General features: G+C 44.3%; 1 protein-coding gene across 4 annotated transcripts in view; it reads right to left on the bottom strand.

The window, feature by feature from the left end:
* Nucleotides 1–2,899: 2,899 nt before the first annotated feature.
* Nucleotides 2,900–19,175, bottom strand: part of SHROOM3 (shroom family member 3) — a 502,164-nt gene continuing 485,888 nt past the window's right edge. For all 4 annotated transcript variants that reach the window (XM_063919658.1, XM_063919659.1, XM_063919668.1 and 1 more), the window contains 2 exons: nt 8,172–8,444; nt 2,900–5,337 (listed from right to left, as the gene is read on the bottom strand). In XM_063919658.1, the coding sequence (XP_063775728.1) occupies nt 4,990–5,337; nt 8,172–8,444 (621 nt within the window). In that variant the 3' untranslated portion in view covers nt 2,900–4,989. The remainder of the gene's footprint in view (nt 5,338–8,171; nt 8,445–19,175) is intronic.

The following is a 19,175-nucleotide window of genomic DNA, read 5'->3' on the forward strand; positions in this document are numbered from 1 at the left end:
GGTCAATGTACACAAACTTGTTTAATACACAAAGTTATTAAAAATATTGTCTAAAATGACCTTCAGGCTGAGTGTATCAGGTGTACAGTATATGAGACATAAATGCATTCTGTGCTTAGACTTGGGTCCCATCACCATGATATCTCATTATGGTATGCAATTATTCCAAAATACGGAAAAATCCGATATCCAAAATACTTCTGGCCCCAAGCATTTTGGATAAGGGATACTCAACCTGTAATTGCTGAAACATAATTATCCATCATGGGACAGTAAGGCTTAAACTTACCAACATGATGGTGTAAAACAAAGAAAAAAAGAACAGAAAAAAGCACAGGCCATAACAACCAATCAGAAGGCTAAAAAATGAAAGCAAAATCATGAATATCTCTACAGATGTGAGTACATAGACTTTGGCTCCAGGCTTGCCATATAGTCTCTCTCTGTGTGCCAGGGCTGGTGCATTAAGTGTCTGTTTTTAAAAGTAGGGTCTTATTTGCAGCGCTAAAAAGCTGAATCTGCAACTTTGTACATGAGTTGTACTAATCCCTTTGCGACAAAAGTCGTTATCAAGCAACTAAGGGCCTAATTCAGACCTCATCGTAGATGTACAAAAAAACGCACATCTATGATCAAAATCTCTGACATGCAGGAGGACGACCAGCACGGGGCAAGTCCGCATCACATGCCGGGTCCTGCACCTCTCCCACACACCCCCTCAGATGTGCGAAAGCATCGCACAGCGTCAAAGCTTTTGCACATGCCGAATAGCCTAGCTGCATAGGCAGGCGCTACTTGACATGTTTAGGGTCACAGCGGCTGCATGCATCATCACGCTGCAGCCGCGGCCCGCCCCCCGGAAATGGTCCGGACATGCCTGCGTTGCAGTCGCCGCAACGCCAGTGACACAACCTGCGACCACCTCTGCCTGTCAATCAGGCAGAGGCAATCACACCAGTGAGATGCAGTTGCATCTGACTGTGTGTGCACGCGCAGTGCGGCTGCTGTGCGTGCGCACACAGCACAGGGCTTCAGCCTGCGTACAATGCCGCTGCAGTGACCAGGTATGAATTAGGTCCGAAGACTGAGACGGTATTAGTGGCGTCAGACGTCTTGCGCAAAAACAAAGATGTGTATGTGGGCACACCTGTATATTAATACCAACTACTTATCCTGTACAAGAACATACCATTGTTCATTAGAAATCATCTTGCTGCTTTTACTGTATGAATTCACCATCATGGCAGTGGGATACAGCGGATGGGACCCCGGTGGTCATATGACCGGTCATAATCCTAGCCTCCCTCCACAACACCCCCAGACACAACCCTAACCTCCCTCCACTACCCCCCCAGACACAGCCTAACCCTAACTTCCCACCACAACCCCCCCAGACACAGCCTAACCCTAACCTCACTTCACAACCCCCCCAGACACAGCCGAACCCTAACCTCCCACCACAACCCCCCAGACACAGCCTAACCCTAACCTCCCACCACAACCCCCCCAGACACAGCCGAAACCTAACCTCACTCCACAACCCCCCCAGACACAGCCGAACCCTAACCTCCCACCACAACCCCCCAGACACAGCCTAACCTCCCTCCACTACCTCCCCAGACACAGCCTAACCCTAACCTCCCACAACCCCCCAGACACAGCCTAACCCTAACCTCACTCCACAACCCCCCCAGACACAGCCGAACCCTAACCTCCCACCACAACCCCCCAGACACAGCCTAACCCTAACCTCCCACCACAACCCCCCCAGACACAGCCGAACCCTAACCTCCCACCACAACCCCCCAGACACAGCCCAACCCTTACCTCTCTCCACAGCCCCCCCAGACACAGCCTAACCCTAACCTCCCACAACCCCCCAGACACAGCCTAACCCTAACCTCACTCCACAACCCCCCCAGACACAGCCGAACCCTAACCTCCCACCACAACCCCCCAGACACAGCCTAACCCTAACCTCCCACCACAACCCCCCCAGACACAGCCGAACCCTAACCTCACTCCACAACCCCCCCAGACACAGCCGAACCCTAACCTCCCACCACAACCCCCCAGACACAGCCCAACCCTTACCTCTCTCCACAGCCCCCCCAGAAACAGCCTAACCCTAACCTCCCTCCACAACCCCCCCAGACACAGCCTAACCCTAACTTCCCTCCACAGCCCCCTCAGACACAGCCTAATCCTAGCCTCCCTCCACAACACCCCCAGACACAACCCTAACCTCCCTCCACAACCCCCCCAGACACAGCCTAACCCTAACCTCCCACCACAACCCCCCCCCCCCCAGACACAGCCTAACCCTAACCTCACTCCACAACCCCCCCAGACACAGCCGAACCCTAACCTCCCACCACAACCCCCCAGACACAGCCCAACCCTAACCTCCCTCCACAACCCACCCAGACACAGCCTAACCCTAACCTCACTCCACAACCCCCCCAGACACAGCCTAACCCTAACCTTCGCTCCTGGTGGTGCCTAAACCTAACCCTCCCTTCCTGCAGCCTATGCCTAATCCACCCTCCCCTGCAGCCTAACCCTAACCCTCCCAGGGGCTGCCTATCCCCCCCTCTCCCCGCAGCCTAACCCTCTCTACCCCGCAGCCTTACCCTAACCCTCCCACCGAAACCTAAACACACACACTGTGTGTTCAACAAAGCATACCCTGGGCCCGGCACACCTACAATACGGGGCTGCCCCCCAAAAGCTGCAGCATGTGACTAATGACGTTTGACAATTGACACCAAAAACAAGGACATTTCAATTCAAAACCCATTAGTGTTCTCTCTGTAAAACCCAGTCTTTTGTGATTATTTAACCTTCATTTTGCAAACATTCATGGGAGAAAAAAAATACAAGAATTTTGGAAACTGAATTACAGTAAAGACTTTTTATTATTTCCCATAGTCGTGTCTTGTTATATCTTAAATCTCATATATGGTGCTGCTTTTGTGTCTTCATAGAAAACCAAGAGTACATAAAACAGCGTGGACAACATAAAGTGACACACAGAGGGGCTGACGCAGAGTTGCTTGTAAATCTGTTTGACAAGTGTATTTTGCGCTTTATCACACCACACATGCTCCAGAAAGAAGTAGATAAACTGTGATGCAGAGTTTCAGTCGCCACTTGTGTCAAAAGGAGTGTAACCGTACTGCAGCGGGGCTATCTCACGTAGGCTTAGTTCAGTGTGAGTGTTGGATGAAACTGCAGGCTATGCAGTGTGGTGCATGTGTAAGGCATAACGCCTATATAAGGCTGGTGCAGGTTTGCACTAATAAGGACAGCTATGAAACCTAACGTATGTTTAGGGGTGGTAGAAAAGAAGTATTAGCAGCTCAGCTGCTAATGTGGGGGAGAGAAAATGAACCCTCCAGCGATCCCTGCCAGAGCCACAGCGCATCAGCCTATTGCAGAGATGGATTAAAGCTCCGGGAGGCCAGGGGGCCCCCATGGACTAATATATATATATATATAATATTTATTTATTTATTTATATGCCCTCTGGATACAGGAAACAGGCAGCATATAGGAAACAGGCAGCGGCACTCAGACATTTTCGAAGTGCAAGTGTATTAAAGCATCATAGATACAGATGACACTGACTGTATATATAATGCTTTAATACACTTGCACTTTGAAAAAGTCTCTGAGTGCTGATGTGTAATTACCTCCTCCAGCTACTGTAGGTCTGATCGAGGTGTAGGCAGGCAAGGTTCCAGACAGGCAAGGTTCCAGAGAAAGCAACGGATCCATGCAAATTTGGGTGCGTGGCCTAATCACAGCATTTTGACCATACCCCCTTTTAAAAGAAACTGCAAAAAAAACCTCTACAGTGAAGCCAGCACTGAATGAACGGCCTATAGCGGACGGCAGGGACGGGGGGCCCCTGGGATAGGGGGGCCCAGGGTAATGTACCCCCTGCCCCCCATAATCAGGCACTGGCCTATTGCTGATATGAGTAATCCTGCCAATAATGTATGTGGGGGAAAAAGATACACCGGTCAGCATGCTGGGCGGCCTTGCCCAGCGATGGGCGGCCCCCAGTATGCGATCCAAAAGACAGCAAATTCTGCTAATTAGCAGAATTTGCTATCCTTACTAAATCAGGCCCTGTATCTGATTTGTGTTCAACTCTGCATCAGCCCCAGAACGTCTTTGCTGGGCAAAGTGTTTCCTTTAAAAGGACAACATTTAAAACAAGCGGAACAGAAACTCTTTTTTAAGTGCCAGTGAATGGTGTGCTTTAGGCACTCTTATACTGTAATGGGTCGGCACACAGTTAATAAAAATCATGGCTGATTAATCTTCTGTGACAAACTGTACATACATCTATATTTATTTCCCACCTTCCCTCCAATATTTCAGCAAAATGCTTCATTACAACTTTGCCTCTGATATGGCAATTCAGAAGAGGTGACTTTATGTAAACACTAAAAAATGCAATAAAATAAGTACCTTTACTTACTTGGGACTTCAGGTTTAGTTAATTATTTTACAACATAAAAAAAGCTATTTCTACAGGATATCAAATGTTAGCATATATACAAAACTTACATAATTCACTTACAAAATGTCTTTTATAAATAGAAATAGTTTGCAGGTAGAATCAAGGCCTCTGTTGCGTTAAGTATTGCTGAAGGCTGCAGAATCCCAATGAGGACATAAGAAGTTTGGAATGAAGTATTGTTTGCCTGTTCCAACAATGAATGGTTTATGAAGTTCCATTATTCCTAGCAGCACCTATCAAATGTAAGGTAAGGGCAATGCAATGACACCAGATACACATATTTGGTAGGCCCTTCACTGTGCCGATGATATCTATAGCAGTAGCATCCGCACTGGATGCTTTCTTAGTCTGAAACGGTCATTAATGCAAGATGTGTCAGTAACACGTTTGATGTTCATGGAAATCCCTATCTATTTAATTTAAGTGTTTATTCTGAATTGTTTGAAGGTATAACATTATAGAGAAGTTGTCAGCGGCGGAAGTATTTTTACATTCCCTGAAGAAGATGTAATTTCTTTTCTTGAAGGCACTTTTCCACCAACCATGAAATCTCTTGGTAAACTTTCCAACAGGCAATTCAGTTGCTCCTGACCAAGTTTAATCTTGTCATCCAGCTCCCTCTGTTCAATAAGAAGAGCTGATTTCATTTTCACAAAATGTTGGTAGTCCTGAAATTGTTCCCTGGTGAGGTAATTCACTAAAATGTCTGTCACCAATTTCTCTCGACGATCAAGGTTCTCCTTAAGTTCCCGAGCGTCCTCGTGTTGGCTACAGAGTTGCTTCTTCTTTACATTCCAGGTGTTCTGCAATATGTTGCAAGAACAACATCAAAATAACTCAAAAATAACTTGCTAAACATGTAGGAACTTTCAAGAGCTCTGTAATTCATTAACTATATTTTTACAATAACGCTATAGTTAAGATGGTTTAATAATGTATTGTTAAGGGTTACATGGCAATGCTTATTATGACTGGCCAAAGATCTCACCAGCAGTGGGAAGTAGGCCAAAGAATGCATTGAAGAACTGGATGTGAACAATTCAGTTTAGATCCATGGGTGCAGCTATAGCAGATGCAAAGAGTGCCATTGTTATTAAGTCCAGATGCTTAGTGGGCCCAACACAGGTCATATAGATGTCTACCAAGTTCCCAGAATTGCCTGCTAAGCAATTGGGTCTGACCCGTGTCCAGGCCTAAATGAGGTAACAGTCCATTTTCAGTGAATAATGTGTGTAGGGGATGTTATAATTGTAAAGGGGGCCTGTAAGGTAGCATAATCTGAACAGGGACACTATAATGTGGCACAATATGAACTGGAGGCACTATAGTATGGTATAATATGAGCAGGAGGCACTGTAATGTGGCATAATTTAAACAGTAGGGAACTGTCAGGTGGTATAATATAAATTGGGAATATTGAAATGTTGTGAAATGAACGGTGGGTGTTACAGTGTGGAATAATATGAAATGGGGGCACTACAATGTGGCATAATATGAAATAGGTTTACTACTGCCGGAGGTCTGTTGGTGGCTCCCTTCAAAGCTGCTATGATAACTTTAAAGATCTGATGTTACCTTGATAGAACAAATTGACAAACTTAACATACCACGATCAACCATTGCTACTGTTTTATTTATGTTAACATATGTTGAGATATCTGATGTCAATTCTATCTAAAGTGTATGACAATTATTGCTATGTTTTTATTTGTTAACATATGATGACTCAATAAAAATTTTATTGAAAAAAAAAAGAAACAGGGTTACTACAGTATGGCATAAAACGAACTGGTGGCATTACAGTGTGGCATTATGAACTGAGGACACTTCAATGTTTCATAGTATGTAATGTGGACAATGTATGTTTTAATGTGAATTGGGGGCACTCTGTGGCATAATATGTACTGGCAAAACTACAGTGTAGCATATTGTTTATAGGGCACTATTATGGGGCATACAATTAACTAGGGCACTAATATGGAGCACAACTTTAAGATACCACAATAGTCCATAAAATAACTGGGGCATTACTATGGGGCATAAAATGAACAACTTCTGCAAAGAAAGTTGTCTCTCTGTAGGAGCATTAATGAGGAGAGTTTTGACTACACCCCTGCTTACACCTTACCCTTGGACCCGCTCTTCGACCGAGTAGACCTCACTGCAGCCAAGTGCCTCGGCCAAACATTATAAATATAATTAGGCAAACACTGTTAACATCCCCTAAAGATACCAACTTTTAATATACTTTTCAAGCTGCTGTATTAGAAAATCAGGCAATGTTTTAATATTGGCTTAAGATAACTGTAACTAAAAAAATTCACATTTGACTTACCGTATATACTCGAGTATAAGCCGACTTTTTCAGCACTTTTTTTTGTGCTGAAAAAGCCACCTCGGCTTATACTCGAGTCAGTGCAGGCAGAGGCAGAGCAGTGTGAAGGAGGGACATGGAGCGCACAGCGCGCGGCGCTCCTGTGTCCCTCCTGCATCTCCGGCGGCAGCAGCGGCGGTTCTATTACAGGAAATACCCGTTCGTGACCTCTGATCACGAACCGGCACTTCCTATAATAGACCCGCCGCGGCCGCCGAAGATGCAGGAGGGACACAGGAGAGCCGCGCACGCTGTGTGCTTCGTGTCCCTCCAGAAGACAGCGCGGGATCGACGGAGGGGTAAGTAACAGCACTGTGGGGCATACCTGGCACTTGGGGAGGGAACGTATCTGGCAGCACTGTGGGGGCATATCTGGCAGCACTGTGGGGGCATAACTGGCAGCACTGTGGGGGCATAACTGGCAGCACTGTGGGGGCATATCTGGCAGCACTGTGGGGGCATATCTGGCAGCACTGTGGGGGCATATCTGGCAGCACTGTGGGGGCATAACTGGCAGCACTGTGGGGGCATATCTGGCAGCACTGTGGGGGCATATCTGGCAGCACTGTGGGGGCATATCTGGCAGCACTGTGGGGGCATATCTGGCAGCACTGTGGGGGCATATCTGGCAGCACTGTGGGGGCATATCTGGCAGCACTGTGGGGGCATATCTGGCAGCACTGTGGGGGCATATCTGGCAGCACTGTGGGGGCATAACTGGCAGCACTGTGGGGGCATAACTGGCAGCACTGTGGGGGCATATCTGGCAGCACTGTGGGGGCATATCTGGCAGCACTGTGGGGGCATAACTGGCAGCACTGTGGGGGCATATCTGGCAGCACTGTGGGGGCATATCTGGCAGCACTGTGGGGGCATATCTGGCAGCACTGTGGGGGCATATCTGGCAGCACTGTGGGGGCATATCTGGCAGCACTGTGGGGGCATATCTGGCAGCACTGTGGGGGCATATCTGGCAGCACTGTGGGGGCATATCTGGCAGCACTGTGGGGGCATATCTGGCAGCACTGTGGGGGCATATCTGGCACTATGAGGGCATATCTGGCACTGAGGGCTGTGTACGGCTAGAGCTGCATTTCCCACCCTAGGCTTATACTCGAGTCAATAAGTTTTCCCAGGTTTTTGTGGTAGAATTAGGTGCCTCGGCTTATATTCGGGTCGACTTATACTCGAGTATATACGGTAATTATTAATTAAGCTCTAAAGAAACTTAGTACAGGCATTAATAGTATGATTTAAGCATACCCTTTCTTCGTCGCTGGCATCTTCACCCAAGGTAAAGAGCACATTTTCCACTTTGGCTAGACGTCCAGAGAGTGACAACAGAAGATTTACTATCTTGTCCAGGTCCCCAATGAACATCTTATATTTGTCAAACTCATTGGGTTTGCAGAGGTTCTCAACCAGAGCCTCCACCTCCTCTCCAAGACTGTTGTTGAGCTTTATTTCACCGAGAAGACATTCTTTGGCACCCTTTAAAATCCCAAGTTTGTGAGTAAGGCTGGCGATTAATTCTGCCTGTGGGCGTAAAAAGGATACAAATGTCAAAAAGCCTACAGAGGAACATTCCATGACTTACAAGCTGCTCGCCATCCTAAGAAATGTACAACTAAACATGTAAGGTAAGCTGAAATACATGTGCTAATACCAACATACTGTACATTAATTAATGCATCCAAAATATGAAGTTTCTAATAATACAGAAAAATTCAATACAATTTACATATGTTTGTACTTTTTTTATTACAAGTATTGTATTTTTTATTATGTTGTTCAGTTGATATGACTGATGATTTAGACTGAATAGCACAACTAAAAGCTTAAATATACAGTAACAGCAGTAAAACATAATAATAGGTTAACAAGCAGGCACATTATATTTAATGCTGTTGCAATAGCAGCTAACTGAGATACATTTTTTAATGGAATGAACACAAACTGACTGGACCCCGCACGCCCCCCCCCCCCCCACACACACACACACCACCACGTGAACAAGCAAAATGGTATGCTTCTGCAGTAGACATGTTCGTGAAGGTATAAAATGGTAGAAGGGCATTGATTAGATAATTTGCAATGAAATGGCTTTCCGGAAGGAGCTTACAGAGTTTGAAACGGGGATCATCGTAGGCTGTGCAATGTCATGTTTCCAGCGCGATGCTGGACTGTTATACTGACTACTGGGCAGTACGGCTGGTGTAATGGTTACCATTACTGCCTCACAGCACTGAGGTCGTGGGTTCGATTCCCACCATTGCCCTGTGTGGAGTTTGTATATTCTCCCCGTACTTGCGTGGGTTTCCTCCGGGTACTCTGGTTTCCTCCCACAAACCAAAAATATACTGGTAGGTTAATTGGCTCCCAACAAAATTAACCCTAGTGTGAATGTGTCTATGTGATAGGGAATATAGATTGTAAGCTCCACTGGGGCAGGGACCAATGTGAATGGGCAAATATTCTCTCTGTAAAGCGCTGTGGAATATGTATGAGCTATATAAATAACTGGTAATAAATAAATAATAAATAATTTGGTAACCCAGATTGACTGGCCAGCTCATAGTTCAGTTCTTAACCCCACTGAGAACCTCTGGGACAAATTGGAGCAACGGGTGCGCTCTAGACCAATTCAACCTTTTCAATCTCACAGCTGGTCACTGTACTTAAGGCAGAATAGCAAAACACACCGCCTGCTGTTGTCCAGGAACTTGTGGACAGTTAGCCAAGAAGGCTGTCTGCAGTAATCACTGCACGTGGTGATTTTATTGACATCAAAAAAATCTTAATAAGAAAAGTAAAGGGAACTGTTTCTATATGCGCTTGGAGCCTGCGGCTTGTCTCACTGAAGGTGTACACCCACACCAATTAGCACATATAATAAAAGGAGCAATAAGCACACAGCGCTGGATACTATAGGTAAGTATTACAATCACTGTCTACCAATACACCATATACTTTTTTTGGTATAAATTTCCAACAGGTTTTACATAACTTGCTTCGTTCCTTGAAAGGTTTCTTTTAAGCTGATTGCAGTCTCTGCAGAACTTCAACTCATACCTCTAAGGTTAGCACGGTGCTAGAATTGCCTCTGGTGTATATATAAATGGGAGAGAATGAATAACAGAATCTCTAGTATTCATAAAATGTATTCTAAAAATGTGTTAAAATAAGATTTTAAACCTACCGGTAAATCTTTTTCTCGTAGTCCGTAGAGGATGCTGGGACTCCGTAAGGACCATGGGGATAGACGGGCTCCGCAGGAGACATGGGCACTAAGAAAGAACTTTAGGTATGGGTGTGCACTGGCTCCTCCCTCTATTCCCCTCCTCCAGACCTCAGTTAGAGAAACTGTGCCCAGAGGAGACGGACAGTACGAGGAAAGGATTTTTGTTAATCCAAGGGCAAGATTCATACCAGCCACACCAATCACACCGTATAACTTGTGATATACTAACCAGTTAACAGTATGAAAACAACATAGCATCAGTCCAAGACCGATGAAAACTATAACATAACCCTTATGTAAGCAAAACTATATACAAGTCTTGCAGAAGAAGTCCGCACTTGGGACGGGTGCCCAGCATCCTCTACAGACTACGAGAAAAAGATTTACCGGTAGGTTTAAAATCTTATTTTCTCTAACGTCCTAGAGGATGCTGGGACTCCGTAAGGACCATGGGGTTTATACCAAAGCTCCCAACCGGGCGGGAGAGTGCGGATGACTCTGCAGCACCGATTGAGCAAACAGGAGGTCCTCCTCAGCCAGGGTATCAAACTTATAGAACTTTTTAAAGGTGTTTGTCCCCGACCAAGTAGCAGCTCTGCAGAGCTGTAGTGCCGAGACCCCTCGGGCAGCCACCCAAGACGAGCCCACCTTCCTAGTGGAATGGGCCTTAACCGATTTTGGTAACGGCAATCCTGCCGTAGAATGCGCCTGCTGAATCGTGTTACAGATCCAGCGAGCAATAGTCTGCTTTGAAGCAGGGCCACCGACCTTGTTGGCTCCATACAGGACAAACAGTGCTTCTGTTTTCCTGATCCTAGCCGTTCTGGCAACGTAAATTTTCAAAGCCCTGACCACATCAAGGGACTCGGAATCCTCCAAGTCACGTGTAGCCACAGGCATGACAATAGGTTGGTTCATATGAAAGGATGAGACCACCTTACGTAGGAATTGAGGACGGGTCCGCAATTCCGCTCTATCCATATGGCAAACCAGATAGGGGCTTTTATGTGATAAAGCCGCTAATTCCGAAACTCGCCTAGCCGAAGCCAAGGCTAACAACATGACCACCTTCCAAGTGAGATATTTCAACTCCACTGTTCTAAGTGGTTCAAACCGATGTGACTTAAGGAAACTTAACACCACGTTAAGGTCCCAAGGCGCCACCGGAGGTACAAAAGGAGGCTGAATATGCAGTACTTCCTTCACAAAAGTCTGCACTTCAGGTAGAGAGGCCAATTCCTTTTGAAAGAAAATGGATAAGGTTGAAATCTGAACTTTAATGGAGCCTAATTTTAGGCCCAAATTCACTCCAGTTTGTAGGAAGTGAAGAAAACGGCCTAAATGGAATTCTTCCGTAGGAGCATTCCTGGCCTCACACCAAGAAAAATATTTTCACCATATTCAGTGATAATGCTTAGATGTCACGTCCTTCCTAGCCTTTATTAGCGTAGGAATGACCTCATCTGGAATACCCTTTTCCGCTAGGATCCGGCGTTCAACCGCCATGCCGTCAAACGCAGCCGCGGTAAGTCTTGGAACAGACAGGGACCCTGTTGCAACAGGTCCTGTCTTAGAGGAAGAGGCCACGGATCTTCTGTGAGCATTTCCTGCAGATCCGGATACCAGGTCCTTCGTGGCCAATCCGGAACAATGAGTATTGTTCTCACTCCTCTTTTTCTTATTATTCGCAACACCTTGGGTATGAGAGGAAGAGGAGGAAATACATAGACCGACTGGAACACCCCAGGGGCCAGAGTGTCCCTCCTGTGGTGGATGCAAAGTGCTCACCTGCTGGAGGGTCGCCGGTTCGGAATTCAGGACTGGATCCTGGTTACCACGGACGCGAGCCTCCGAGGATGGGGAGCGGTCACACAGGGAAAAAATTTTCAGGGACTTTGGTCAGTGTTGGAACTCAGGGCCATTTACAACGGCCTTCGACAAGCGGAGAGTCTTCTTCGAAACCTACCGGTTCTGATTCAATCAGACAATGTCACAGCAGTGGCTCATGTGAACCGCCATGGCGGGACAAGAAGCAGAGTCGCGATGGCGGAAGCCACCAGGATTCTTCGCTGGGCGGAAAATCATGTAAGCGCTCTGTCGGCTGTCTTCATTCCGGCAGTGGACAACTGGGAAGCAGACTTCCTCAGCAGACACGATCTCCATCCAGGAGAGTGGGGACTTCATCAAGAAGTCTTTGCAGACATAACACGTCTTTGGGGAACTCCTCAAATAGACATGATGGCGTCACGCCTCAACAAAAAGCTTCGGAGGTATTGTGCCAGGTCTCGGGACCCTCAGGCAGTGGCAGTAGACGCTCTGATAACACCGTGGGTGTTCAAATCGGTCTACGTGTTTCCTCCTCTTCCTCTCATCACAAAGGTGTTGAGGATCATAAGGCAAAGAATAGTACAGACGATACTCGTTGCCCAGACTAGCCTCGAAGGGCCTGGTACTCAGACCTACAAGAGATGCTCACAGGAGCTCCCTGGCCTCTTCCTCTTGTCAAAGTCAAAAATATTACATAGAGAGAACATTCAAACCACACACACATTTAAGTCACTATACTTGCAAATATGCGCAGCGAGCACAGCAATATATGGAAACACACGCATTTGCTCGGACATGGCACGGAGATGGATTCGGCGCTTGTTTCATACAGTACATGGTTATAATAATGTCAAGCACCAGACATCATGGAGATTTAGAATTGGCTGATGAATTGATGTCATGAATACGTATCATTTGAACAGAACCAGATGTGCCCATCATGTTTGGTATTGAAGCAAGCAGAATGATGTGTGGGTTAGTTTGATGCTGGTTGTGAAGTTGTGGGACATTGCAGCAGATAGATATGATTATATGTATAAAAGCTAAGATCACATTGTTAGAACAATGGATGCTCAAGACAACCTTTTACTAAGTTTTCAGGGCTGAACCTGATCAGCATATACAAAGAAAGAAAGACCCCTCCCCCAGGTACTGGTCAAACAGGAAGGTAGTGGTCAGGTGTGGCCTCAGAGAACAGATGTAATGTAGCTACACTCAGAACAAAGCACACAGCAAGCATGGCTGGATCATCACCGGGCTCCTTAGAAAAGACTAAGTATCATCTCAATATCTCATGGCTGATTGGCATAGAATAGTTTTAAATATGTGTTTGTAGCAATGTAGTTGTAGAATGGTTGGCATAGATTAGTTAGTTTGGAAATACAAATGGCTTAAGGTTAACGAGGTTTGGGCAGTTGTGTGATTGTTGGGTGTTTGTGGATACTCTGTGAAGTCTGTGATGAATTGGAACAGTATACAATCTGTAGCATAGTATTTGTGGTATTTGTTTGCCTAATGGAGATTTAAAATAGATTGTGCTGGTTAGTTATACTATATATCTTGTTAATCATAAATACCACCATGCAGTTACGTTTGTGTTAATTACATTGTGATCTGGTCTTGTGATGAATATGCTCTGGTTATTGAGATACTGAAGTTGTTTGGAATGTGAAATTATAAGATGGTTCTAGGAAGTTGGATTACATTGTGAAAGGTGATTTAGATTGTTTGGAATTGTAAAATCAGAACATATGCATTGTTTTGAGGCTTGGACATTTTGGAATAAAATGGAGTCTTGTGTTTTCTGCTATGTGATTGTGGTGTAGTAGAGAGTGCCATGTGTTTGGACCTGCAAATCTAAAATGGCTGCTGCCGGGTATTTTCCCCTCCCCCTTTCAGCCATGTGGTGTAGTCTTTGGAATCAAGTGGAGTTTTCCCAAAATGGAGTCTAGCTTCTGCCCCATGCGGCATTGTAGGGACAATTGTGTTGCTGGGTGTCGTGTATATAGGGACAGGCAGCATGGGTAAGCTCAAGTACTTTCTAAACAAAGATTCTCAGCATTGACTGACTGCGCAGCGATTGTTCCTCACATGTGTAAGCTTTCTCTGCAATCATATTTGTCTTCTTGTTATTGTGAGCCATTTCTTTCTCTCTCTCTCTTCTCCTCTCCCCCTCTTATTTTCCCTTAAACGTAATTGTATTGTATTGTATTTCCCGTGTAGTTATCTGGTTAGGTAGTCTATGTTATATTGTAGTGTATGGCTTGTATTGTGTTAAATTCTTTTGCAAGTATATCATTCATAATATATATTTAGGCGTTGGACCCTGAGCACGGTATCTGTGTATTTCTTATAGTATTAAGTAATCTCAGAGCGTCGGTGACGCTCGAACAGCTTTTGAGGTAATAAGGTTATACTGTGTTGCATTTACACTCTACCACTACACAGAGGTTTACAGTATAAGTACATTCCTTAAGGTATAGTTAAGGGAGTACCCTTGCGGTACTTTTTGCGCCAATTGCGTACTGTGTTCTTTAACCTTTAACGTGTTTTTAATAAGATAAATATTTAGCTTTGTTAGATGGGGGCTCTGGTCCGCGATATCACGATCTTAATGATGCACTGTACATTACAAACGCGGCTGTAATTGACCGGCTAATGATGGACATCTCGCAAAATGCTGAAAAAAAACACACAAAAAAAAAACACCCACGTTAATGTATTGTGGTATCAGTAAGACGCTGATAGGAAATTTTAAGGGACAAGGCGTTTCTCATAATATTTAAGATGCTAAAATGTATTTTTATTGTCGCAAAACCAGGTTCAAATGGATCATATCGTGTTTGATTAAGATTAGATTGTTTATCTGTTTAAGTAGGTTTAAAAGTACATTTAAAAGTTACTTTGGGAGCTAGCATGGTGATTTTCTTTATGGCAGGAGAGGCCGCATGGTCTGTCCACCATTTTGTGTGACCCTCATGGAGGTGGAAGGGGGAGGAGCAGCGGCCATTTTGGGAAGGTCAAATCTTTTTTTTTTTTTTTTTAACGGCTGCTTTTCAGTTGACTCAGGAAATAATCAGCCATCCATTGTCAAAAATAATAATAATAAATAAATAAATAAAAATAAAAAATAAAAAATCACCATTTATGAGTTACCAATGCATTTATTTAACCAGTGTCATAGTCAATTATAAATAGTTCAGATAGGGCTTAATGAAAGTTGTTGTTTTGTTTTTTGTTGTTTTTTTTCTTTTTCCCCTCTCACCTCCAAGATTCTAGGATTCTCTGCTAGTTGTGAGATGGGCCATTGAAATGCAAATTGGAAGCACTGAATAAGGTCTCATATATGTAATAAGTGATTAGTACATATATGTAATGTCTATATGTCTGTGCTTATATCAATGTATGTTATTAGATTAATTTAGAATTGCATTTTCATCTGTGTACTTTCACATATCTCACCTTCCTGTTTGCCATTTGCATTGATAACGTGCTGAGAAAATTTGCTGCTATTTAAAAAAAAAAAAAAAGGTAAGGGAGTAATTGAAAAAAAACAAGCACACAGCATAGAAGATACTGTGTGGTGTTTGGTAAGCGTTTATATAGTGAAATATCGCTTACATTTATAGTAAGGCGATACAGAAGCCACAAGACAATAGCACACATTTGTTCAGTTTCCAAAATTTAGTTTAAATACCTTACTTTACTGTAACGCCTCTGGGGAGAGCTATCAGACTACGGGAAATGATTTTTCTGATCAGAAAACTATAAGAATGATAGTGGGTTGAAAACGGTATGAGTGTATTGAATCCCGCTTTGTGGACTTTGTGATCTATGTGATAAAACGGTATTGAATTCCGCTTTGTGGACTTTGTGATCTGTGTGATCTTTAGTGGAACGTGATGAGCACGGTCTGAGTGAAAACGTGCAACAGAGTGTGATAAAGTTTTCGTTGTATTACGCTCTGGCTGTTTTGGAGCACAGTAGGGAGACTCCAATGATCCTACCATTTATGGGCAACAAGTGTCTATAAGTGGTACGATTGGACCGCACGGTTGTATGTGTGACCAATAACGCAACGTGTTATGAGGTCGTATATCCATGCGTAAATCTTGCCCTCATACGTGTTGTAGGGAGCACATGCAAGCGTGATTTGTGTAAAGAAAAAGGAAGGGAATTTTCTCAGGAAAATCTCTAGAGATAGGGCCTGCAACGGCTACACGTGTCTGCTAGAAGGCGGACCGGAGATACCCGGAGCAGAAGAAGTTCAGTGGAAGAGCTTTAAGGATTTCCAACGAAGTTCTGTGTTTGGTGCATTTTAGGAAGTTTTTCTGTGTTAAAAAGGTCCACAATGGCAGCCAAGTGCACAACACAGAGACGGTCGGAGGTCAGGATTCAGACTCCAGAGGCTTGCAGACCCCGAGGGTCTGCTCGGTTAGTAATGTGGGGGAAATATGGTCCCCACACTGAGACCTTTTGTGATGAATGGACACGAATGACTGCGGGGGATAAGGCACCATTTCCCGGGATAGGTAGTTTTGACTCAGAGGTGTTGCATAATTTAAGGCAAAGGATCAGTCTCATAAAATCCTGGAAACAACGAGTTAAACATGATGATTGTTTGCAGTTATGGCAACAGGAAAGTGAAATGCAAAGAAATGTAACTTACATATCTAACTTTCATCTTGAGAGGAGAGACATGGCAATGAGGAGGATTATGGTTGCAGAGAAATGGCACAATGTTGTATGATAAAAATGCACTTAGTAACTGTATTAAGAACGAAAGTAACAAATGTAATAATGTTTATAAAAATGAAAGTGTAAAAATCACAAATGTTAACCTGTGCAAGTCGCACCCCATGTCAAACTTCCCTCAGAATTATCAGCAAGAAAGTGAGCCCAGAACGATGTCGGCATCTCTTCCAGCAGCCATCCTACAAGACATCCAGGTGGACGCGACCAAATTGGTAAAGGCAATAATCAAACCCCCTAACGGAGGGTCAGGTGAGGTCGTGTCCACAGGTACGTACAATGTTTTATATCACGCACAAACAAATGTACCCCATATTGTAAGACCAAAACAAGGTGATGTAATTGAGTTTAGTCCTGTCAGGGTGATCACAGTCCCCAATGGGAAGACTGACGATCAGGGAACCATTCCCGTCAAGGACAGTGCAATGCGCCATCCCTGGTCCCGGACAGAATTGAGATCAATCATGTCTGATTACCCAGATCCTAGGAAAGATCTAACTGTATGATCAAAGATTCACAGAAGGTATATCAACTCCCTAGACAACGACATAATCATGGTATCCAAGGAATCAGGTAGGTACAGGGAAAGCGGTTGATGGTGATGAGCATCCAAGCGTTTGAGGAGGCATCAAATCAACCAAAACCCCAGGCCATTGGCACATGGAGGAACTTAAGGATTTGTGATCTGTGCAAAAGAGAAGGGCATTATGCCAGTAACTGCAACAGCCCACATAAAATCAGACCCCCTAGACATGAAAATGAGCAAAAGTTATGACACACCAAATTATAATCAGGGATCATATAGGAAGGATTTTGGGCCACACCCATAATATATAGTCAGGAAAGGTGATCATTAGGACTGATGGTAAGCCTGAGGTAACGGTTAATAAATTGGGAGGTCATTCACTGAAAGACACAGGAATGACCAGGTGAAACGTTGTAAATGTATCTGTGAAATGTTTTTTTTTCTCTCTCTCTCTATCCCCATCTCTGACGAGTATTGGTAAGAATTCACACATTGCATATCCACTTGGTCCTTGCAGAAGTCTACCAAACCCCAGCATGACCTCCGCCACAATGTATTTCTGGCCAGATACAGACAGTGGAGTAATGCAGGTGCTGGTGGGGAGGGACTGCTCAAGGAGACCATTAGACACGTAGATATGACAGCCTGATAATCTGACAATGTTTTCCTAATGCTGAACAATGTTTTTAAAAAAATGTTTTGATTCTCTTTTCCTATTGATGGTTAATGTCGAGTTATGTAATATATATATGCATATGAATTGTTCTCTATCTCTTTTTTTTTTTTTTTTGTTTTCTCTCTCTTCTCACTCATGTTTTCATGGTTTAAAGATGGTATGTCACCCCTCAGTTGGACCAATGGTAATGCCAGATTTTTGCTCCTTACAGAAAGATCGCCGGTTAGGAAGGAATATTGCATCACCAGAATGTTCGTTTGGAAGACTGAGAGACAGCACCTTTGAGAGGACAGCAGAACAAGAAGAACAACAAGACGAGAGAACTTATTATCGTAACAAGTTCTCTCCCCCTCAAACTGATTTCTTATACCCCCTTTACAAATTTCTTCTTTTCTCCTCCTGTAAGATGGACTTGCCCCAAGAGACTGTGATATGGATTTTCCTGTTGACCATGATGTTGACCAGAACAGTCTGTTTCGGTGAGAGTACCAGGGAGGTCGAGAAAGGATCCAGAAAGGTCCTGATGACTGAGACGGAGGTGTAAATTTCCAATAGCAACCCAATCACCAAGCAAAGGCGAGTACCGGGCACGATCTAACAACCATGTTATTTGTAAACAATTGTGAAGGATTGTTAGTTCAAAAAGAAAACTGTATCTGTAGGCTCTGTGACAATGGTTGAGGATGGATGCATAAAGAAATGCCAATCCAGTTTTTATATCCATATGGACCGGCATCCATTGAGTGACTATCACTCCTTAGTGGGTAGCGTGTTAAATAAAACAGATTGTTGGGTATGCTCTCAAGTACCTCAAGGTCATAGCAAATCAGGGCTAGTACCATTTCCTTTAACGGTAAGGGAGGTACTTGAGCTAAAGGGTGGGAGACCGGTGGACAGGAGGTTTAATATCTCCAGCCCTCCTAGTTTGAAGCTCCACCAATACCATGTGGATAGGTCCCTATTATGTTTTAACATCTCCAATCCCCGAAAGCCGGGAAATTGGGAAGTGTCATGGAGCAACCAAACCATGACCTTTTCGCATAGAGCAGATAGAATGCCTACAGATACAGAGCTTGTACGCCACATAGCCAGTAGAGGAAAATCTTTCCGGTATAGGTATACCTTAGGAAATAGGATTACGAGAGTTGGAGAAGTATCACCAGGATACTGTGCACATATCGTACAAACTGATACGTGTACTAAACAGATGGGAGAATTAGGGTTAGGAGAGTTCACATGGAAAAT

Source organism: Pseudophryne corroboree, chromosome 1 (genome assembly GCF_028390025.1).
Source record: "Pseudophryne corroboree isolate aPseCor3 chromosome 1, aPseCor3.hap2, whole genome shotgun sequence".
Lineage (NCBI taxonomy): Eukaryota > Metazoa > Chordata > Amphibia > Anura > Myobatrachidae > Pseudophryne > Pseudophryne corroboree.